The sequence below is a fragment of the Peromyscus eremicus genome, chromosome 11 (genome assembly GCF_949786415.1).
Source record: "Peromyscus eremicus chromosome 11, PerEre_H2_v1, whole genome shotgun sequence".
Taxonomy (NCBI): Eukaryota; Metazoa; Chordata; class Mammalia; order Rodentia; family Cricetidae; genus Peromyscus; species Peromyscus eremicus.
Genome location: NC_081427.1, coordinates 30,847,591 through 30,870,312, shown reverse-complemented (window position 1 = coordinate 30,870,312; position 22,722 = coordinate 30,847,591). Strand labels below are relative to the sequence as shown.

General features: G+C 41.2%; 1 protein-coding gene across 2 annotated transcripts in view; it reads left to right on the top strand.

The window, feature by feature from the left end:
* Positions 1-19,674, top strand: part of Dab2 (DAB adaptor protein 2) — a 56,317-nt gene extending 36,643 nt beyond the window's left edge. The window contains exons 5-15 of one of the 2 annotated variants that reach the window (XM_059276418.1): positions 642-773; positions 1,309-1,389; positions 1,814-1,840; positions 2,086-2,139; positions 2,538-2,600; positions 7,472-8,125; positions 9,147-9,300; positions 13,902-14,528; positions 14,988-15,097; positions 15,887-15,954; positions 17,760-19,674. In XM_059276418.1, coding sequence (XP_059132401.1) covers positions 642-773; positions 1,309-1,389; positions 1,814-1,840; positions 2,086-2,139; positions 2,538-2,600; positions 7,472-8,125; positions 9,147-9,300; positions 13,902-14,528; positions 14,988-15,097; positions 15,887-15,949 — 1,965 coding nt within the window. In that variant the 3' untranslated portion in view covers positions 15,950-15,954; positions 17,760-19,674. The remainder of the gene's footprint in view (positions 1-641; positions 774-1,308; positions 1,390-1,813; positions 1,841-2,085; positions 2,140-2,537; positions 2,601-7,471; positions 8,126-9,146; positions 9,301-13,901; positions 14,529-14,987; positions 15,098-15,886; positions 15,955-17,759) is intronic. The other variant, XM_059276419.1, reaches the window with a different exon arrangement.
* Positions 19,675-22,722: the final 3,048 nt, after the last annotated feature.

Sequence of the window (22,722 nt, the reverse complement as noted above, 5' to 3'; positions counted from 1 at the left end):
TTCCCAGAGACTATAAAGGCCACACCACACCCAGCTCCACTTGGGTTGGTTCAAAAGTTACCTATTCCTCCTTCATTTTAGAAATTCTTGAGTTCCTCTCAGTCCATCCTTGAATGCTGGATTAGTTCTTTTGGATAAAAAGAGAATTGAGTAATTATATTTTTTTAAAAGAATGTTCTTCTACCTTTGGTTTCTATTAACCCTTCCTTTTGGAGCCCTTTCTAGCCATAAAAAAAAAAAAAAGAAAGAAAGAAACAAAGAAAGAGAGAGAGAGAGGAGAGAGAGAGAGAGAGAGAGAGAGAGAGAGAGAGAGAGAGAAAGAAAACCGGGTGGTGGTGGCACACGCCTTTAATCCCAGCACTTGGGAGGCAGAGCCAGACAGATCTCTGTGAGTTCAAGGCCAGCCTGGTCTACAGAGTGAGTTCCAGGAAAAGGCGCAATGCTACACAGAGAAACCCTGTCTCGGAAAACCAAAAAAAAAAAAAAAAAATCTAGATCTAGCCTCGAACCAAAGACTAAAAGGTCTTTCTTCAAAGGCTTTAACCTCTTGGTATATGCCTTCACATATGTTTCTGAGAGCAAGCTGTGATAGCCAACAATTCTATATTATTTACTGTTGTTTTTTTACATTCCCTTTTAAGGTAATAGAGCATGAGCATCCAGTAAATAAGATTTCTTTCATTGCTCGTGATGTGACAGACAATAGAGCATTTGGTTATGTGTGTGGAGGAGAAGGCCAGCATCAATTTTTTGCCATAAAAACAGGGCAACAGGTAAGCTCTAAGACACAGTACACCTGAGGACTTAGTCCTCCATTGAGAATAGGAGTGTTTGTTATTTAACAAGAAGAATTACTCAAAACAGTTCATTAGGCCACTGGTTCTTTAGGTCAATCATCATTCAGACAATGACTTATGCTTAAAGAATCTTTTGTAAATGTCACCTTATACTCATGTGTATGGCAAAAAAATTGTGAGAATGGAATTTCTAATAATGCTACTAATGAATTTAGAACAGTATTGAATTATTCCCAGAAACCTTGAAGAAATCCCAAAAATAGTCATGGTACTTCTTGTTTTGTCTGAAAAATTGAAAAGAAAATCTATTGTGATAAGTGTGTTCTTAATATTAGTGAAACATTTATTAACCCTATGTCCTTTAGTTATCTGAGGGTGATGGTAATCCTCTATAATCCAGGGGAGGGTTGTAAGGAATCTCAGTAGGAAATAAAAAGTGTTAATTGGAATTGATTATGGACAAGGAAAGAAGATGAGAACAAAATGCTGTTAATGCTTTCTGTTGCTTCAGGCTGAACCATTAGTCGTGGATCTTAAAGACCTTTTTCAAGTTATCTATAATGTAAAGAAAAAGGAAGAAGAAAAGAAAAAGGCAAGTGCTTATGATGTTTAAAACTATATTCAGGCTCACATATGCATAAGCCCTGTCTGAAGAGTTGGGCTTCTTTCCTTCCAAGTCTAGAATTGTCTGTTGTTCTTAGTTGGGCAGTTGTGAGATTATGTGTTTAGAAACACTGATTTCGGTCTCTAGCTCCCTATAACATTCACATTAGCTAAAGGACTTGACAGAGCAGCCTAGCTTAAATCTAGAAAGTATAAATAAATAAATAAATAAATAAATAAATAAATAAATAAATAAATAAATAAAATCTAGTATCTATGTGAAGCAGGGAGGGGAACATGTAGCAAAATATACAAGATTTTTTTCCTTTTGCCTATGAATCTGGCTGTATTTGTTCCTTTACTAACTCTCTTCCCAAATACCAAGCACAGTGAATCTATGTCTTTCTCTTTAGGTCGAAGAAGCCAGCAAAGCAGAAGAGGTAAAGCTCCCTCTTAACTTCTTGTGATGTGTGTAATGTATGGAAGCCATATTGGCTACCTGCAAGAGCATTCTACCCTCCTGATTTGATCCTCTGGGCTAGTGACCACTCTTTTCATGGAAGATAAATAGCTAAATTATTAGAGAGTAATTTATAACAGCTTAATGGGGTAATCAGGCAGGAAAACAAACTTTATGGGGGTACTTTATCAATTAAACCCTTTAATATTTGCCTGTTATTTTCAGAATGGGAGTGAGGCCCTAATGACCCTTGATGATCAAGCTAACAAACTGAAGCTGGTATGTTTGTGATGTTTTGTGATTCTTTGAACACGGGTTTCTACCTCCTGTAGACATTGCTAATACCGGACCTATATTGAATCCATAGGAAAATTCAATTAGGACAGGTATTTTCCTATGCATTAATGTAATATCTGTGTTAGTCTACAACATAGTTTTGTTAGTAGGTCACCAGAATCTAATATAGTACTTCTTTAAAGTGTTGACCAGAGTGATGTGCTTGGGGACAAGCCTACACTTCCTGACATGAGCAGCTTAATATCAAATCTGTATGAAATCAACTACAATCCAGTTTCGACAACTATTTCCTATAGTTTAGGACACAAACAATTACAATGATAGACACAGTAATTGTTTTTAGTAGACACATCTGAATCTAATCCAAATACTTTTTTAAGGGTGTTGACCAGATGGATTTGTTTGGGGACATGTCTACACCTCCTGACCTAAATAGTCCAACAGTAAGTGTTTTGTTTTTAAATTTGCAATGTAATTGAAATAACATCAGTAATCCCCAATTTACAATTAACCAGAAAGCTTGAGCATTTTGTGGAAACTTGGAATGTCTTGATTTTTCCTCATGAAATAGAAGTGGCTACTAGAAAATAATTTGAATCTTAAGTCATCATAGACAACTACCACTACTAATTCAGATACATTACTAGTATAGCATAGAAGCTAAATCTGTGCTGCTAGCCAGTCAGTGTGTTCATTCTTGGTAGTAACTTGGGATCAGAAGGAGGGACTGAATTATGATTCTTGACATAAGTCTATTTGAAAGAAGTATGTTTGTTAAATGATGAATCCTAAATTGTCTTAGTTTCTTCATCTTTTTCTGCTTTTCTTTTTTGCAATCTAGCAGCATGAGTTTGACATGAAATAAGAGTTAAACAAGAAGCCAAGAGTGGTGGCACAAGCCTTTAATCCCAGCACTCAGGAGGCAGACTCTCCTGTGAGTTCGAGGCCAGCCTGGTCACAAAGCAAGTTCCAGGACAGTCAGGGCTGCACAGAGAAACCCTGTCTTGAAAAACAAAAAACAAACAAAAAAAAGGAGTTAAACAAGGTTCATTTTATGTTAACAAAAACTTTTTTTAGAAAATTGCTGTTTTTTTATAGAGCATCATTATATAGCAAGTCTTCTCAATATTGATGAATCTGTGTTAGTCATGTGAGAATATAGCAGTATTTTCCTTTATTGATAAGAAAATATTGGTCCAGCAAAAAAACTCATTTATGCTTAGATTTAGGGTTTAAACTTTATTCTTCAGATCTTCTCTAAAAACAGGCCCCACACAGAAATATTCATGTCATTTTTAAATCAACTTTTATTATTAATTTCCTAGTTTCCTGAGCACTTGCTATTGGCAATGCATAGCAGCAAAAAAGACACACATTAGTGTTATCATCCACCATTCTGTCTAGCAGGGACAGTGTTGAGACTAATGACAAAGCCAATTAAATGATGCTAATTACAGATGTTCACCTAGCATGCAGATTCAGATGAGATTTCTAAGGAAGGGAGTTTCTAGACTTGAACATCAAAGATGAGAAGGCAATAGCTAGACAAGCAGAGAATTAGCACATGTAGAATAATGGGGGAAATGTCTGGATAAGACTCTTTAAAATCAGGAAGTTATCAAGTAAGTTTTCATGATGTGCAGAAGATCTCAGGAACTGAACTGAGTCAGAGAGAGATTGGGAAAATTCTCACTTCCCAGAGTACTACAGAGAAGTCCAACAGGCACACCTTCACTGCATAAACCCACAAGTCCACCGAAGCATGAACTGTGTGCACTCTTCTCTGTACCCATGTGTGAGAATCACACTGGGTGGTGGCATCTCAAAGTCCTTGTAGAGCCTACAATAGAGGAGCTAGAACTACTGTGTAGTCTTTCAAATGGTGAGTCCTTCCCTACTCATTTGTCCACAGAACTTCCATTCTTTATAACGCTTCTTGGTGTTTTCAGGATAAGATTTTTGACATGTTAGGTTAGCTGATGCTGGAAGGACCAACCTAGTTCTGAGCTGTTTTTGATTCCTCAACAATCTTGGCAATTCTTTATTAGTAGATAAAAGAAATTGATATCTGTGCAATCGTCTTTCTAAGTGTCACACCGAAACGGGTACTCCAAGAGAGAGGAAAGCTCTTGAGACACAAGTGGAATTGCAGAGGAAGAAGCAAGAAGGCTCCTACTGTTTAATTGACTGTTATGGACTTCTGAAGCATTCTGCCATACGAAATGAAAAAAAAAAAAAACTCAGCATGGATGATCCTTATTCTTATATTATAATCCTTGCAAACTAAAAATGTTTTATTTGTAGAAATACAAGCTTTAGTTTAAAAATAAGTTGAAATAATAAATTTAATCAAAGTAGATAATATCTGGTAAGTTTTAAAAAAGGATAACAGGACTAATTATGTGTTGGTTAGACTTTAGCAACATGATCTGTCCTATTGACTCCAGACACAGAGGTCACAAAATGGATGTTTTTCTGACTAGTAAAACTAGCATGCTTCAGAGTTTTTCAGCTCTTACAAAAACTGCTCTGGAAAATGTAAAGTGCAAGAAAAAAATCTAAATTACCTAGACTCTCTTAGTTATCCCTAGTGGCTGTAGCTTTTCCCAAATTGATGAACAAAACTTTTATGCACTTCAAATAATGTGTTGACATCCCTTAGGACATTTTTTCCTTTTTTTTTTTTTTTCAAAATTCCTGGAGCATTATGTTTCACGGTGTTTAAGAAATAAAGAGAAAGGGGGAAGAAAAGGAGGGAATAAGGTATGGAGACACAGAAGTAGGCAAAAGGTGAAGGAAGAAGAGTAGAAAGATAGGTGGTACATGATACATGATCTTTAAAAACATGACCACTTGAAAGACTACAGGAAATGATCCACCATCATAGAGATATAACTTGGCATAAGGGGATTAGATTAGGGTACAAAGTTTAAATAATGTGTGTATGTATACACATTTATTTCCCCCGTAAATGGCATAGGGTAGACACAGGTAAAACTGAAATAGAAATATCAAAAAGAAAAGTGTAAAAACCCTTGAATTTGAGCTGGGTCATGGAAGTATACGGGGCAATAGATAGTAGCTAGGGTCAAATCAAATGGAGTCCTACCATGGAACATTCCGAAAGCTGATCTAAGGAAGCTGGTTTGAATGCACATAAGAAATGGCAGGAAGCCAACAGTGAGCTTGAAGCCTCAGTTGATAACCATCTCTGGGAGGCTAGCTACCCAGAGAAGAGCTGTAGATCTCAGTTTTCCAATTTGCCTTGGTGCAGTCCACACACCGCTTGCTGAAGTGGCTTGATTCGCTTTCATATCTGTCTGAAGGTGCTCAAGTGGTAGCCAAGCAGACTGCGGACAGTCCACAGGGCACTCATGGAGCTCTGACCACGGGAGTAGATGAGGAGTCTCCCATCTCTCCAGTCCAGTCTTTTAGTTAGACTCTTAAGCTTCACTCGACAACAACCCTAACCTGAGGAGAACCTTGTACATTTTGCTCGTAGGGTGACTATTCAGAAGTCTAACATTGTGGCTCCTGTTTGGTGTCCTAAGAACTTCTTCTGAGGTGTCTGGAAAGGAGAACCCTGCCAGCTGTGAACACACAACCATGCTAACCTAGAGGTGGCTCTTAGCAAACAAATGAATACTGAAATCAAGCTTCCAGAATGCATCTTATCCCACCTTTTGATTGCTTAAAGATCCCCTCATTAAGAAATCTTCCAATTCATTTGTTTGATTAAAAGCTTTTCAGTTTAAGTTCTTTCTTGTGATGAGTTCTTCTAGTTACAAAAAGAAAACCAGGCTTTCAAAAAAAAATCTGATTTTATATTTTCCAGTAAAGAAAGCAAAAAGAGAGAATATGGTTTGGACCTGATTTTGTGGCCTCTTCTAGGGCCACAAGAGAGAAATAGAACTTTTTTCTTTTCTTGAAAAGATGAAGACTTTTGAACGCTTTTTGTCCTTATTAGTTGGAAAGGTTCAGATTTCTTCTAAATTGTTCTTCTTATCCCAGTGATCAAAATAGTACTCCACCTAGGTTACTGCTAGATGTCTCCTTTAGCTGCCTTCCAGCTGGACAGTGTTTATTGTTTATAATCTATGGCTGACATAGTTAAGTATTTAATGGATCAAAGTCAGACAAAAAGGTCTTTCCCAGGATAAATCATAATTAATTATATATCGGAATTAAAAATATGTCAAATTGATCAAATTGGTAGCTTTGAGGCTAACAATTTTCATAAGACAAATGAAGAAACCAAACAATTAACACCTGTGTTTTTCTCGTGTAACAGAGAAGAAACGTTATTAGCAGAGTTATACATTTTGCATGCTTTGAAAATTACATCCTAAACCCACATTTTCCCCTTAGGTATTAGCCGACTTTAATTATAAATAAGTGAAATCACTGCCACAATACAGGAAATAGGAGCTAGGTATTGGAAATAGGGACACTGACGTGAGGTTAGTGTGTAATTGGTTAGATGTGATCAGTATTCTGAGCATCACGTACAGAAGAACACACACACAAAAGGTATGTCCAAGAGGGGATGAGGATGCTAAAGATGAGAGGTCCAACTTGGCCTAGGACCTTTAGTAAGATCTTTGTCATTCAAAGAGTCAGACCCATAGACCACGATAAAAATGGAGAATTTTGTTTTCCTCCAGAGGAAGGAAATAGAGTTGAATTTAAGTTTCATCACAGCCATATCTATGAAATCTGGCGCTGTGGAATGTAAGTCTGGTAGAATGCTTACCTGAGATACTCAAAGCCCTGGGTTTAATTCCCAGCACCGTACACATACATACACATGGTACCGTATGAATATTAACTGATGAATTTGCTCATTTAGAGGGGTAATGTTCAAGACTTCTGGAAAAAGGACTATGGACGGTATGTTTCTCAGGCAGAAAGGTGGACCAGGTTTCTGAAGTCAGTTCATAGGTTCAAACAGTATATTCAGATAATCATTTAGAGTGAGTCCCAGTTAATTCAAAGACATCAGTTGAACCAATGTAGGTAATGAACCTAGCCCATCTGAATGTATGGATTACGGAGAGCACAAATTGAACAAGCTTTCACTGAAGGAAGAGCAGACCCCATGGAAACTTACAGCTCACAAACTGAGTGAGGAACGGATTCCCAGCTTGTAAACACTCAGGGAGTTGATGTGAGATGGTAATAGTTCCAGTTCTAATAGGAATCCTGGTAATCCTTGTCATTTGGATGTAGTTTTCTCATTTGAAGTTATAACATGGACTAACACTGTCTCTCTTTCTCTCTCCCTCTCTCTCTTTTTTTCCCCCAAATGTGCTAGGAAAGCAAAGATATCCTGTTAGTGGATCTAAACTCTGAAATCGACACCAATCAGAACTCTTTAAGAGAAAATCCATACTTAACAAATGGCGTCTCCTCCTGTTCTCTCCCTCGACCAAAGCCTCAGGCGTCCTTCTTGCCTGAAAATGCCTTTTCTGCCAATCTCAACTTCTTTCCCACCCCTAATCCCGATCCTTTCCGTGATGATCCTTTTGCACAGCCAGACCAATCGGCACCCTCTTCGTTTGATTCTCTCACACCTCCAGATCAGAAGAAAGAGAATTTGAGCAGCTTGTCTGCTCCTCAGAGTAAAGGGCCCCTGAACGGTGATACTGATTACTTTGGTCAGCAATTTGACCAGATCTCTAACCGGACTGGCAAACAGGAAGCTCAGGCAGGCCCGTGGCCCTATCCAAGTTCGCAAACCCCGCAAGCAGTGAGAACTCAAAACGGGGTATCTGAAAGAGAACAGAACGGCTTCCATATCAAATCTTCCCCGAACCCTTTTGTGGGAAGCCCTCCCAAAGGACTATCGGTACCGAATGGCGTAAAGCAGGACTTGGAAAGCTCTGTCCAGTCCTCAGCACATGACTCCATAGCCATTATCCCACCTCCACAAAGTACCAAACCGGGAAGAGGCAGAAGGACTGCTAAGGTGAATTGTCTTTTCCACATACCCATTAGCAGAGTGCATGCTCGGTACCAAAGGGTGGTGTGACGCAAGCTCTCTTCCTGCTGCTCTTTTAGTTTCCTATGTGGCTGTGAAGTAGAAGGTGGGATAAGACACATCGACCCTCCAGGAATATTCCCCTCTAGTCAACATTCTTCCTCAGCTTCCCCCGGCAGTGTTTGTCACACCTGCTTTTTCCATTTGCATGTCTTGTCACTTAATACTAAACTAAACACAAGTTGTTGTTGTTTTTTTTTCCATTGTTAATGCTGCTATGCTTCTGTACCTCTGGTAAGTTTGATTGTCATGTTCTGGGATGGGAGGGAGAGAGCACTCTTGTGATTCCCTTGGTCCTGTCCCCACACTAACACATGTCCTGCACACCCATCATCACTGATGTCCATGGTGGTGGTATAAAATTCTCAAGTCTGTCTCCTCTTTTAAATGTAAATGTTGATTTAATAACCCATTGACCTAGAAACTCACACAATCACTATTACCAACTTCATTCAAAAGCGACTCCAAGTGCAGTATCTGTAGGTGATTTTTTTCAAAGCTCTCATGGGCATGTGTAGTCTTACCTAATGATGAAAGTAGTATCGTCTCTATCAAAACTGGCTTAGATCAAATGGAATCATTGAAATTATTTAGGATGCTTACGTTGACCTTTCTTTCCCAGCTTTGAGTTTTAGCCAATAAGGAGACCAGACTGACATAAAAGGATAAAATGAGAAAAAAATAGATTTCATTTTCCAAGTCCAAGATGGTATCCATTTGTCCACTCACTGCAGCCATCTGTGTCTCTTACCCGCCCCACCCTCCCCCCCAATACACACACCTCACCTTTGCTCTTTTATTTATTGGTAGAAGCAATCATTTGTCAGTAATATAAGATTTTCCTTTATGTGGAGGTTAGCTTTGGGGTTAAGAGCAGGAGACAGATGGAAGCTGCGTTTGCCTCCTACCTGAGTAACTCTTCTCCCTCTTTCCCCTCCTTCCTCGTCAGTCCTCAGCAAACGACTTGCTTGCCTCAGACATCTTTGCCTCAGAACCTCCAGGCCAGACGTCACCCCCAGGACAACCTGCGGCCCCTCAGACCAATCCTTTGGATCTCTTCAAAACAAGTGCTCCTGCCCCAATGGGGCCCCTTGCAGGTCTAGGTATGTTCCCAGAATTGGCATTAGGTGTGGCTCTGCTGCTGTCACTCATAATGATGACACACAGGAAGAAGGCATTTCCTACGCTGGTGGGCATAAGACGGGAGACCTCAAGCAACACGCCTCTCGCCTTTACTCCTGCACAGGCCACATGCCTGTGACATTCCTCCTGCCTGGTAACCAAAATTCAGCTCTCTGAGGGGCCGCGTGACAAGAAGTGTCGATTTTCAGTATTGCATGTACCCGAACAGCTGGCAGTGGCTTTCAGAAGACAGTTGTAGAGGATTCTGAAGTCAGACTGGCTTCAGTGGTGAAAAGGAGATAGATGCACTGAGAGAGCCTTGTGTGCTGTCTATGGAGTAAAGCACCAGTATGCATGCTCTCCGTGCCATTTGCCTTGAATAGAGGGAAGTCTATCTCCTCTCAAGGCTCGGATCCTCTTATACACCCCAGGGTGGGGATAAGTTAAGCCAGAAGTAAGGCTAAATCGTAAAGGGAAACTAAGTTCTGGGCTCAGCTCTGCCCTTAGGTCTAAGTAGGCAAGGAACGGGCATGAATCCCGATCTGTTTTGAATACCCTTAGCAATTCATGATTAATAATTTTTTCTAGAAAAGCATGTAAGTAGAGCTAGGAGGTAAATATTAGGGAAAAAAAGCTAGGAGAATAGATGGAATTTTCTTAGACAATGGGATGTGCTGGGATTAAATATATGTGGTGGCACACACCTTTAATCCCAGCACTCGGGAGACAGAGGCAGGTGGATCTCTGTGAGTTTGAGGCCAGCCCCGTCTACAAAGTGGGTTCCAGGACAGCCAAAGCTACAGAGAAACACTGTTTTGAAAAACCAAATATACACACATATGCACACACACACACACACACACACACACACACACACATTTTTATATATTTATATTTATATTTCTGGCTTGCTGCATCCACTGAATCTTTGCTTCAGGATGATAATAAAGGGGCACTGACTGAGGGCTGGTTCCTGTTACTCTTCCTCCACAGCCTCTAGTTCTTTTCAGGCTCTATAGTTCAGTTAGAAACCTCAACAATAGTCCTTGCCATCCTGCTGGGGATCCTCTTTGTTTGCTTGCTTCTGGGCACCTGTGCAAACTCAAGTACAATCTGGCTTGGGAGGTGGGGGACCCAGGATCAAGAAGGACTGACTCTCTGGCCCTTTGGTAAGATTTGAATGGAAATCATGGCTTTTCCTACCCTCTACAGAATCAGTCACCAACATCCTTTTCCTTCCCTTATTTCCTTTCTTCTCTCCTTTGCTGTTTTCTCTGTGCCACAATAAGTCTGTCTAAACACGTCTGGAGCAGGGATGAGAAAGGAGTCGTTGCCGAGGCTGAGTAGCTGAAATCCAGGGGAGTGTGAGCAGTCAGTAGGTTCCAGGCTTCTGCTCAATGATATAGCACCGAGAGACCCTCTCTAAATACGTTGTGCACTTTGGAAGCCTCCTCTTTGGCATTGCCCATTTCCCTGTACCCAGAGTGAAGCAGCTGGTGTCCTTCCTTCATAGAAAGGCAGAGAAGGTGCATTCAGGGGCTGTGACTAGATTACATCCCAGAGCTCTGCAGTCTAATATCAATGCCTTGAAGAATTCTTCCAGCCAATATTTAACAAGTCAGCCTGAAGATACAGCTGGACCCTATAACTGTTAATTTATTCAAGCGAAGTGAGGCTTTTTGGCGAGGTGCCCCTGTTGAGGCCTTGGGGTATACAACTGCAGAATACTGATGATTCTTCCAAGTTTGGACATGGAACTCAAACTGAGGCCCACAGTGTAGCCCCTGTCCATTGGCAGTGATCCTCAGCCAAACCATGGAAGGTTGTAGGTCTGGCTTCCGCTGGACCCAGCTGGGGGACTGTCTTCTCTGGAGATCTGGGGGGCAGGGAGAAGGCATTACAGGAAGCTGAGCCCTGGGCTTTGACTTGTACCCTGTGTTTTGATCTAGCTTCAGAAGGTAATAAAATTTAATGCTTTATGCCCATACTCTCTTTTTCCTCAGTCCTTGCCCCTACTTTCTACAGCTGGGCCGTAAATGTTTTGGAAACATAATGGGTGGAGTCTGGGATATGAGAATGAAGGCTGGCACAAATGCTGGCTTACCAAGCCTTTGCTTCCTGGCAAATATAATAGTTTTTTTCTTTTTTTACAAATGGTACTCCCATTGATGCCATCTATGACTAGAGTTAAAGAGTTTCACAAGGAAAGACAAGTAGTTCAGGATGAAGCATGGTAAACGGATGCTTCCTTTTATATATTTGTTTTTGCACTTCTGAATGATTGATAGTATTAGTCAATGACCCTTCCTTCCATGCACAACATTAAATTGTTTTGAAACGTTGTCGGTAACTTTGTTCAAACTAGACCCACTTTTAAGGCTTAATAAGAGAAGCCATGTCTTGGGTTTTTGTGAATGTGTTCTATAAAGCAAATAAGTCCTGGCTCCTGTGTCTGTGAAATTAATGTGTGAATTAGGTTCCCATTGCACAAGTAGTTGTTTCTTATGCCTAGCTGTGTGATGATATATTGTGTACCCTAATAAAATTTGCCTGAAGATCAGAGAACAGAACAAGCCACTAAATTAAATACAGATGCCAGACAGTGGTGCCACACACCTTTAATCCTAGCACTTGGGAAGCAGAGATCTGTCTGGATCGCTGTGAGTTCAAAGCCACCCTGGACTACATAGTATTGACTCAATCTAGGAGAAAAACAGAGCCAGGCAGTGGTGGCACACATCTTTAATTCCAATATTTGGGAATCACACGCCATTAATCCCAGCACTAAGAAGGAAGTGATAGCTGAGCGGAGAAAGGTATATAAGGTGTAAAGAGACAGGAACTAGAGGCTTTTTCTGGCTGAGGAGTCCTAGAGGTAAGGCATGACAGTGGCTTGCTCCTTTGTCTCTCTGATCTTCAGGCAAATTTCATTAGGGTACACAACAATATATCACCACATAGCTGTGAAGAGGTCAAAATGGGAGAATAATGTGCCGGGGTCAGGGCCAAGGTACGTGAATTTGTCTCTGTGGGCATAGCCTGTGAACTTCCCAATTTGACGATCTTCTTGGTTCAGTTCCCTCAGTAAGAAACAGACATGTTGATCAAGAAAGGTGTCCATCCTATGAGAGTGGAGCAAATGCATTCCTGACCAGATGCCAGCATTCACAATAATAAAAGAATCAAATGCCAAAAAGATCAAAAGAGATGACCCCATGTTAGCCCCTAAACCCCATTTCAAAGTTCTTCTCATTTTGGAAACAAACAAACCAACAGCAACAAATCTTTTCTATCCCAACTTTGAAGGCTTTTCTTGGTTGAATTAGAAAATGGTTCATGAAAGAATGCTTTGCTCTGACCCTCAGAACAAGTAGGTTTCAAGGGTAGAAGAGGATCATCAGTGACTGAGGATGAGGCTGGACTGGGGTTAGCAGATGGTTAGTGCTTTGGGTTTTTTTGTTTGTTTGTTTGTTGTTTTTTTTTTCTCAATGGTGATGTTTTACTGATTTGTTAACACAATTGGGAAGACAGAGTAGAGAGAATGAATGTTCTGTGTTAGAACAGGATGCAAGGCATGAATCTGCCTAAGGAACGGAGGTTGGAGAGGCCTGGGTTCTAATGAGGGAACTACATTCTGAAGAACAAGGCAGGGAGGCAGGCCCTGGAGATAATACTCTCTGAAGAGGCCACAGTTATTCACAAAGGGGCTGCTTCCCCCTTCTTATAACTACTCCCCCCTAACTTCTGGCAAAGTTTAGTGAGTGACACACGGCAGGAAGCACTTTTATTGGAAGCAGCCTTCCTAGGATAATAGCCTTTCTTCCATTTTTATATAGAAAAGTCTAAACTTTGGCCTCAGCTAAATTTGATCTTCTCTTTATGTAGCTGTGTCAACTTTGGCAGCATGGAAAAGGAGGGAAACTTTGAAACAGGAGAGGCACTCCTGGAGAACTTGTGTCCGTTCATGATCACTGGTTTCCAGAAGTCCTCAGCAGGAGCCACCTGTTAAATGCAAAGACTGAATAGTGACTCTGAGCACTGTGTTATCTTAATGAACTACTTACTAGTCACTGTGATTGCATATTTGTCCACTTGGCAAATCAGTTCTTGGCTCTTCGAAAGTTCAGGGTGCTGGAGGTTCATCAATACACTTTTGATAAGCATTCATCTATTCACAATTAGGAACTTATGGGGTGTATTACTCTTCTAAGGAGGGAAATAAAAAGTGTGGTTGGAAGAATATACAACAAGCATTTGATTGAACACCAGCTATACAGTGCTAATGAGTTAACCTTCAGAGTGATTTCATCTCTTGAAGCCATTATTTGAGTCAGCTTCAAAACTTCACAGAGTAGTTTGCCTTGGGAATGGTCTACAAATATGCCCAGAAAGTCATGCTTTTTAAAATTCAAGAATCGTTGTCAAAGGGACAAATACAGCCAAAGTATACTATATGGATATTTGAAAATGTCACAATTAAACTCATGATTTTATACAATGAGTACATCGTTATAAAAATAAAAATAAAAAAAGTATCCTCTTCAAGCTTGTCTCTTGATAATGTTTCTCCCTTTTCCTCCAGGTGGTGTTCCAGTAACACCCCCTCAAGCAGGACCTTGGACCCCTGTTGTCTTCAGCCCCTCTCCAGCTGTGGTCCCGGGAGCCATAATAAGTGGCCAGCCTTCAGGTTTTGGTCAGCCAATCGTTTTTAGTACAACCCCAGCAGTTCAAGTTTGGAATCAACCTTCATCGTTTGCAGCCCCAGTTTCCCCTCCAGCCCCTACAGTATGGTGTTCTCCTGCACCTGTGGCACCCAACACTTGGTCATCCCCAAGCTCTCTGGGGAATCCTTTTCAGAGTAACGCTTTCCCACCTCCTGCCCCAACCACTCAGTCCTCTCCAATGCTTCCTTCTGTTCTGGCCACACCTCCTCAACCACCTCCCAGAAATGGCCCACTAAAGGACATCCCCAGTGATGCTTTCACTGGCTTAGACCCACTTGGGGACAAAGAAGTCAAGGAAGTGAAGGAAATGTTTAAGGACTTCCAGCTGCGGCAGCCACCTATTGTACCCTCAAGGAAGGGAGAGACACCTCCTACTGGGACTTCAAGTGCCTTCTCCAGTTACTTCAACAATAAAGTTGGCATTCCTCAGGAGCATGTAGACCATGATGATTTTGATGCCAATCAGCTGTTGAGCAAGATTAATGGTAAGTTTGCTCCCTTATCTGCTAACTAATGTTTCAGCTGTCATACAGTCCCATGGGGAGCTCAGAGGACCCTTCTATGTCCATCAAGAGTTGAAATCCTGATTCTTCTGGTGTTCAGGGCTGTGGAAGTAGTTTAACTATTTACCCAGAGCCCTTTCCCTCAGCCAGTCCCAAGGACTGGCCTAATGCTGCCCCCCAGTGACCATTCTTGAAAGGGCTTCCAAGAACTATAGAAATGTGATGATGGATTGCGACATGTAGAGAGCGGAACCATAATCTAGCCCCCATCCCATGGCCACAAGCAAGGAACTTCTGAGTGTCTTCCACTTTAGATAAAGTCTATATGTAGCTTTCCATTCTGGTGGAAACGAATTAAGTTTCAAAGATAAGCCAGTCAGGGAATGTGTTGTGTGTGAGCCAAAGCTTGTCTACTATCTGCTCGGGTCCTTTGCCTTCCAGAACCACCAAAGCCAGCTCCCAGGCAAGGTGTCCTCTCGGGTACCAAGTCTGCTGACAATTCACTTGAGAACCCCTTCTCTAAAGGAGGCTTCAATTCATCACAGCCCTCCGTAAGTACCAAGTCCTGGAAGGCATGCCACGTACCCCATAGCTCCCTGAATCTCCCTTCTTCATGCAGTAAATCTTGGCTGAGAATGCCTATTTGCCTATGATGTATTCTTAGGAAACTTCAGTGGGAACATCCAGCCAAGCTGGAATGAGATGTTTCACAGGAGGCATTATCATCTCCCGAACTTGAGGAATAAGACCATCAAAAACCTTCCTTTGTATTTCACTTAATCTGTCTTTTGAAAACAGTATGAGAGAAGCTGGGTCAAAATAGTCTTTTAGAAACCTTTAAAGATAAATTTCTTAATCTCCCATTGTTAGTTCTATACCTCATCAAAACCGTTCTTCCAAGCTGAGGGAAGTAAATGCAATTCCCCACTTCCTTGGCTTTGAACAAACAATATGTACCATCATTTCCAAGCAAGTAGACAAGGCTCACTGTAGACATGTACAATGTCTGATTGCCTTATGATCCAAGTCAGTGGTTCTCAACCTGTGGGTTGCAACCCCTTGGCGTTGACTGGCCCTTTCACAGGAGTCGCATATCAGATATCCTGCATATCAGACATTTACATTATGATTCATAACAGTAGCAATATTGCAGTCATGAAGTAGAAATGAAATAATTTTATGATTGGTGGTCATCACAACATGAGGAACTGTATTACAGGGTCACAGCATCAGGAAGGTTGAGAACCACTGCTCTAAGTGATGCTTAAATGAAACAGGTTCAATCATGTGTTTTTTCTTATGGCTATAATAGTGTTTGTTGTGTTGTTTTTATCTTTTAGGTGGCTTCTCAGCCTGCATCTTCTGATGCCCACAGGAGTCCTTTTGGAAATCCTTTCGCCTAGCTTCCGTAAGTGGAAGAAACTATTTCGCATTTTCTTGCAGTGGTGAATGGTGTGAAACTGTGAAAGAGAGGGTAAAGGGGGAAGTTTTATTTTTAGAATTGGAAAGAGGCTAAGTATGTGTAATTTTGGAGTAATACATATGAAAATCAAAACTCTGATAATTTAATGAGGCTAAGCATTTAGGAAAATAATTCTTACAAACAGTAGTCAAGCTAAGAGATATAAATTTGTATCTTGTATATTTGATACTTCAGTTCTATATGGATGTCTATTCAATAGAAAATGATGTCAAATTCTCTCTGTATTGGAGAATGACCTTGTTCTGAATCCCCTGCCTCCACCTCCTAAGTGCTGGACTTACAGACAGGCACCACTACACCAAGTTTTATGTAGTCCTGGAGATCACACCCGGGCCTTCATGAATGATGCCCTCTCCCAGCTACATTCCCAGACCTACTTCTTAAAAAAAACCATTCATGTTGAAAGGGAAGCAGCCTAGTAACCATTGGGCTCTCTATAAAAGGCCCAAGTTTGAAGGACTTTCTGAAGCCATCGGATGAGTCGGCTAACCAGATGACAGTACAACTTCTCTTTCATCCTTTTCCTCATGGGTAATTTCAAGCTGGTCCCTGTGGAGTGATGTGTCACTCCGACACAAGCGACAGCTGTAAACGTTGCCTTCAGAAGCAGTGGAAGTTCAAAAGGAGTGAGAGGCTTGCCATCTCTAGTGGACTTTATCCTAGAAAAGCTGAATCTCTGCCAGGGTTCCATGTGATCTGTTCGTTTCATCAATAAATGACACCAAGTGTGTTCTAATTTCATAACACTGAAGCGAAGAGGAAAATGAAGCATATAACATCAGAAAAGACACAGCCAGAAAGGGTAGAACAGTGAAATGAATGAAATGAATCCAAACCCATTTTATTTCAATATTTCCTCATCCAAGCAAGGCTAAACTCTATCTTGAGTTATCTATAATAGATAACTTCCTCACATAATAATAGTAATAGTAATAATAATAATAATAATAATAATAATAATAATAATAATAATATTTATCTCCCATTATTCATAGAGAATGCATTTCAAAATTCCCTGAGGATTTCTGAAACCATGAATTACAACTTAGTGCCAATCTGTTTTTTTCTTATACATAAATGACTAAAATTTCACTGATAAATTAGGCACAGAGATCAATAGCAGAAAATAATAACAATAGTCTGCGCAATTGATAGGTTGGGTAGTGTCATATTTACTTGTCCTGTTGGTGCACCAAAATGCCTGACAAAAGCAACCTAAGCAATGAAAGGCTTGTGGTTCAAGTCCATCATGATGGAGGAAGTCGTGGTCGCAGGAACATGGACCAGCTTGTCTCCCTACATCAACAGTCAATAAGCAAAGACTTATGAATGGATGCTGGTGCTCAGCTTGCTCCTCCTTCTTACTTAGTTCAGGATCCCATTCCAAGGATCCCCCTCCCATATTTAGGGTGGGTCTTCCCAGTTTAGTTACTCTGACCCAGTTAATTCCTTACAGATACAGATGTATTTGGTATAGGGCCTCACTCTGTAGTTCAGACTGCCCTTGGTTTTACTATATAGTTTTGAAATCCTGTGCCTTCCTCAGCCTTCTGGAGTGCAGAGGTCATCAGCTGCATGCACTATCACATCTAGTGGATAGTACTATTTTGTTCTATCTTCACATAAGCTCTGGGATATACTATGGCTAACATTTGAAAATGATCTTTGAATATGTAATACATTGATGTTCAACCCAAATATCCTAACCTTTCTTCTGCATGTTTCTCTAGGAAGTTGTAATGCTGACTATTCAGAGGAACAAGAGACTGGTGTTAGCCAAGGACAAAGCCGATAGCCAGAAACGTGCTGACCTCTGTCCGTGTTCCACCTTTGACATATTATCTGCCTTACTTGTCTTTGCCTCTTGTAAAATGCCTTTTACTTTCTGTCTAGGCTAAAGCTAAACTGAAACTATGGCTTTACGTAAATTAAGCTCCTAAACTCTCTAGCTCAAATATAAATGAAGTAGCTTCCCTACCAAATCCTTGTCTGCTGTGCCCCTAGAATCTTCCAGAATACTCCCCCTTCTACCCTCCAGTTGGGAGGTGCGGCCACCTTAACCCTTCATTCCAAACTGCCTTGAGTAAATGTCCAAATCCTCATAGCTCAAAGTCATTTGGTGTTCCTGGTGTGCAGCGTAAACCTAAACCTTCTGTTAATTAGACAGCAAGACACCTTTCTTTCCACCTCCACTCCGAAAGAATTTTTTGTGTAAAATGAAAGCAAGGCTAACTTCTCAAATACACATGAGGACCATTTCAAGATGACCATCTCTCGGCTAATTGTGTCATTTACCAATCCTGCCCGAAGAGGTGCTTACAGTTGACTGGAAGAGGAGAAAATTCTGACTCCAAACATAAGGCATTATTCAAAGCTAATAAAACAATTTCTCCCTGGGGCCTCGAATTGTTTTCATTCCAGACATTTTGTAGCTGTTTGACCCTGGTGACCTTATGGCCTAAATTTTCCCTGATGACCCTAATTTCACATCATGTGATTTTTTTTCTCAATAAAGATGATTGTTGTGTGCATTACTTTAAAAAAAAAAAGTATAATTTCTCTTCATTCTGATGATTTCTCCCAGGACCTAGGCTGTTCCATTTTTTAACCTCCTGCTGGCTAGTTTAAATGAGAGAAAAGCACCATTTATCTCTCCCTGTCTTTGTCTCTCATTCTCAGTCCATTTTGCTCCTGACTTTGTATAAACAATACCCAGGAACAGATTTTCATGGGTCAGAAAGCATTAAATGACTCACAGATCTGGAGCGCACACGCCCCCTCCAGTCCTTGTTAGTCCTCCATCTATCTAGACTCTCCTCATTCTCCATGTGGACTCGGGGGCCATTCTCTTAAACTAAAATTCCGAAGAGCAGTTTAACACAGGAGGGGAGCTGGACTCAGCTCAGCGATGAAGGACTAGATTCTGCGTACCAAACACACTGGGTCCTTACTGGAGGTTGTGCGATGCCTTTACCAAGTAATTGGAAAACTTCCTTGAAGCTGCAATCATATAGTTACTAAGACCATAAGAAACGAGAGGAGAGAGGGTGATGGACGAATGTTTGGGGTTATTGAAAACCTGCCTGCAAGATTTCCCTCATAACCTTGGAAACCTATGCAGTGCATTTTCAGTCTCTTTGTTCTACAGGACTGAAGGGTTTGTTCCTGCCAAGCCCTTTAGTTTTCTTTAGTTTGTGTTAAGTATTTTTTCATGTTATCTCTTGACCCTTCATGCTCAGGTCTTGCGGGTGTTCATACAATCTTAGCTTTCAGTGGAAGAAGATGACTGCTCAGGATTTAAACAAGAAGCTGGGCTTGTGAACCCCTGTTGATTAGCCCCAACTGATCCAAGCTGAAGTCCTGTGGGTTTCTGTTTAATGCTAATTGTTAATTATCGATGGCATATGTTCTTTTTCTTGTCTAACTTCCTATTCAGTCATTATAAACAGAGACTTGAAATCATACTTTAAAATTCCAAACACCTAAAGATGTGCTAAACTGGAGGTAACTATTTCTAGATGGTCGAGTTTTTGAAAATGATGATCAGCCACACAGCTGTTTTGTGCGGTCCTGTCTTCTTGTGCACTTTTCTGTATGCGAATAAAGCTATAAATTTACTCATTCAATAAACTGGAATGACAAAAATCTCCTGTCATTGTTAGCTTATTCTAGTATTTGACCCATGCTTTAGATGGACTGTTATCAAGGTATAAAACACACCAGCTAGAAGGTTCAAAACTGCTAGTTGTACACATTTTGGGTTGCCATAGCAATAAGAGAAAATGGAAATCCATGATGTAGAAACACAAATAAATTATTCAGTCTCTTTCAATGTCTTATTCCCTCTCACATCCACATGCATTCCCTTTCTATGAGATTAATGTAGTTAGTAGATGGAGTTGAATGGAATTAGTAGATTGGAGTTGCTACAGATCACGTGACAGTCACTAGACAGTGTTGGTCCCTGCCTTTTGTCCTTTGCTTCTCTGTTACTCAGTCATGTCTGGCCCCACCCAAACACATGTGTAGGGCTAGTCTGGATGGGTACTAGCCACTTAGAAAACCTGCACTGTCAGGCTGGCAGGTCAATGATCAGCTGAGGACACTCAGTCATGGTGCCCTGGTATAAGTTCAGGGATCACATTTCAACAAAGACCTGGAACAAATCCTAAAGTAGGCTCTGGAAAATACAAAAGACTGGGTTTTGAACCTAACAACTTTAAAGAGTAAGATTCTGGGGAGGAACCATCCTGTGGTGCATGCTATTATGGGATGTTTGGGTCTTCTGCCTTCTTCCCCACTTAGCTGAAAACAGTTAGTATCTTTCTGGCCACTGAGGTAGAATGTAGAGAAACAAGAAAGCTGGAGAGGCCGGGCAGTGGTGGTGCACGCCTTTAATCCCAGCACTCGGGAGGCAGAGGCAGGTGGATCTCTGTGAGTTCGAGGCCAGCCTGGTCTACAGAGTGAGTTCCAGGAAAGGCGCAAAGCTACACAGGGAAACCCTGTCTCTAAACACCAAAAAAAAAAAAAAAAAAAAAAAAAAAAAAAGGCTGGAGATGAGCCCCAGATAAGTGTGAGCTGAGGGCTGCTGGAAAGGACACACCACAGGTTATCTGGTTTATCTGGGTGTTCTGCTGTGTGTTTAACACTCTCAACTCATTCTCTTTCCGTGTGACTCGATATGTAAACTTATGCTGGGGGTTTAGCATTGCTCATGTACAAGAAGACATTCATGCAATGCAATAAGAACCACTGTTGGACAAAATGAGATGTGCTTATGGAAGTAGCTCTGAAAATGAGAGCAAATCTATCCTGTGTACTCTTCAGTGGAAATGGCATTCAGACCTAACTTAAAAGTGATACTTCGTGGGGAACCTCAAGCTTCTTTTAAGCATCCAATGTGCCTAAGCAAAAGGTTGAATATTAACAGCCAGAAAACCCTAAGATTTCGTACACAAATGCAACCCAAAGGGAGAAGGTACTGATTTTTATTACAATAACCCCTCACTGGGGGAAGGCTATGCTCGTTATGAATAGTAACTCCATTCTGCTGATACATGATCCAATGAGGTAAATCTGTATCCACGACAGCTCATAGGAAATTGATATCCAGGTTTTATAATGACTGAGTTGCTCTAGAATGTAGGGAGTTTTTCTAGTGGGTATTCTGCGGCAAAACTGTCACAGTAGGTCCTCTTCTCCCACAATGTCAAAGTGCTCCATCAAGTCACACGGCATGGCTCTGTCTTCCTGTACTGACAGCAAGGCAGGAAAGAACAGGCCAGAACCAACTCCAAAATGTGGTTCACCTTGGAACTACCTGATGAGTGAGGACTCTGACCCAGAGGCCTGGAATAGGTTCAAAACAAAGTCTTTCACTGAAAGATGGGAGTTGCCCAAATGTTCCTGGTAAATATTTAAGCTATCACCCTTTCAAGTGATTGCTCAACAACAAAGCACCTAATACTTGCCGGGAAATGGCATATTTTTAATGACTCTTTCTGATAAAAAAAAAAAATAGAACGCGTGTTCTCAGTTTATCTGACACACAGGGTATGAAGATCGCTGCTTACCGGCAGTGGGTCTGTTAACATGTCCTAATTACAGTGATGCTGATGGACCAGGGCCAGGCATTTGTCATCTCACCCCTGCGTACCCCAGCCTGTTTGTCCTTGCTTTGCTGGAGTTATGTGCCGAGTTACAGACTTCTACTTTCTGCTGAAGTCCTAGCAGTGACAGTCTCTACAGAGAGCACAATGTGGGTTTCTCAGTAACCAATGAAGGCTGAAATAGTTAAAAGGGGAAAAAAAAAAACCATACAAACAAAAAAACGAGTCTAATTCTGAAAGTCTTCATGACTATGTTTTCCTTGTGGTGTTTGTATAGGTTCATATCAGTCCTCTTTCCAGTCACGGACATATACAATGGTTGACTTCAGTTATTATTTTAGCTTGTTGTTGATTGTTTTTTAAGAGGAATAGGTTAAAGGGTGACCCAAATGGGTTATAGCAGGGTCACAGGTATGTTTAGAATACGATCTCTAAGTGTTCCCCCACCCCTTATATTGACTGAGTGCCACAGAAATTTTCATGTGGAGTTGGGGAGGTGAGAGTATTAGACACAGGAGCTAACAGGGAGGGAAAGGAAGAGAAGGGAGGGAAACGGGAGAGCTGATGTGACATCTGCCTCCTGCTTCCTTCACTGAACTGAGAGGTTGGCTGGGTGCTTCCATGTTAGGAAATGATAAAGCTGGAAGCCCGAGAGGATATCTGTTTTTGATAAAAGGATAAAAGACCCTGGGATCTGGGCAGCAGTTCTCAGCCTGCATTGGGAGCGAGCTGACTTCAGGAAGGAAAACACTCAGAGAAACAGCGCAGAGTAATAGGCATCTGACCTCAGGGCCAGGATTACCAAACAGGAAAGTAACTTCCCTCCCCCACCCTGTGTGAGTGCATGTACATAGTCAATGGTTCCTTCTAGGGCTCCACCTTTAAAATGAGAGACCAGCAGATTCTGGTAAGGGGGGTTCAACGCACCATACTCTGAGACCCCTTTATCTGAAAATTGGTCTATTCTTAAGAACAGATTTTTAAAGAGAAAATAAAGTAAGGAGTGAGACCAGGTCACTGAGGTCTGCCCACCTGTGTGATGACCAGGGAAGATGAGCCAGCAAAGGAGGGGGAGAGTGCGGTT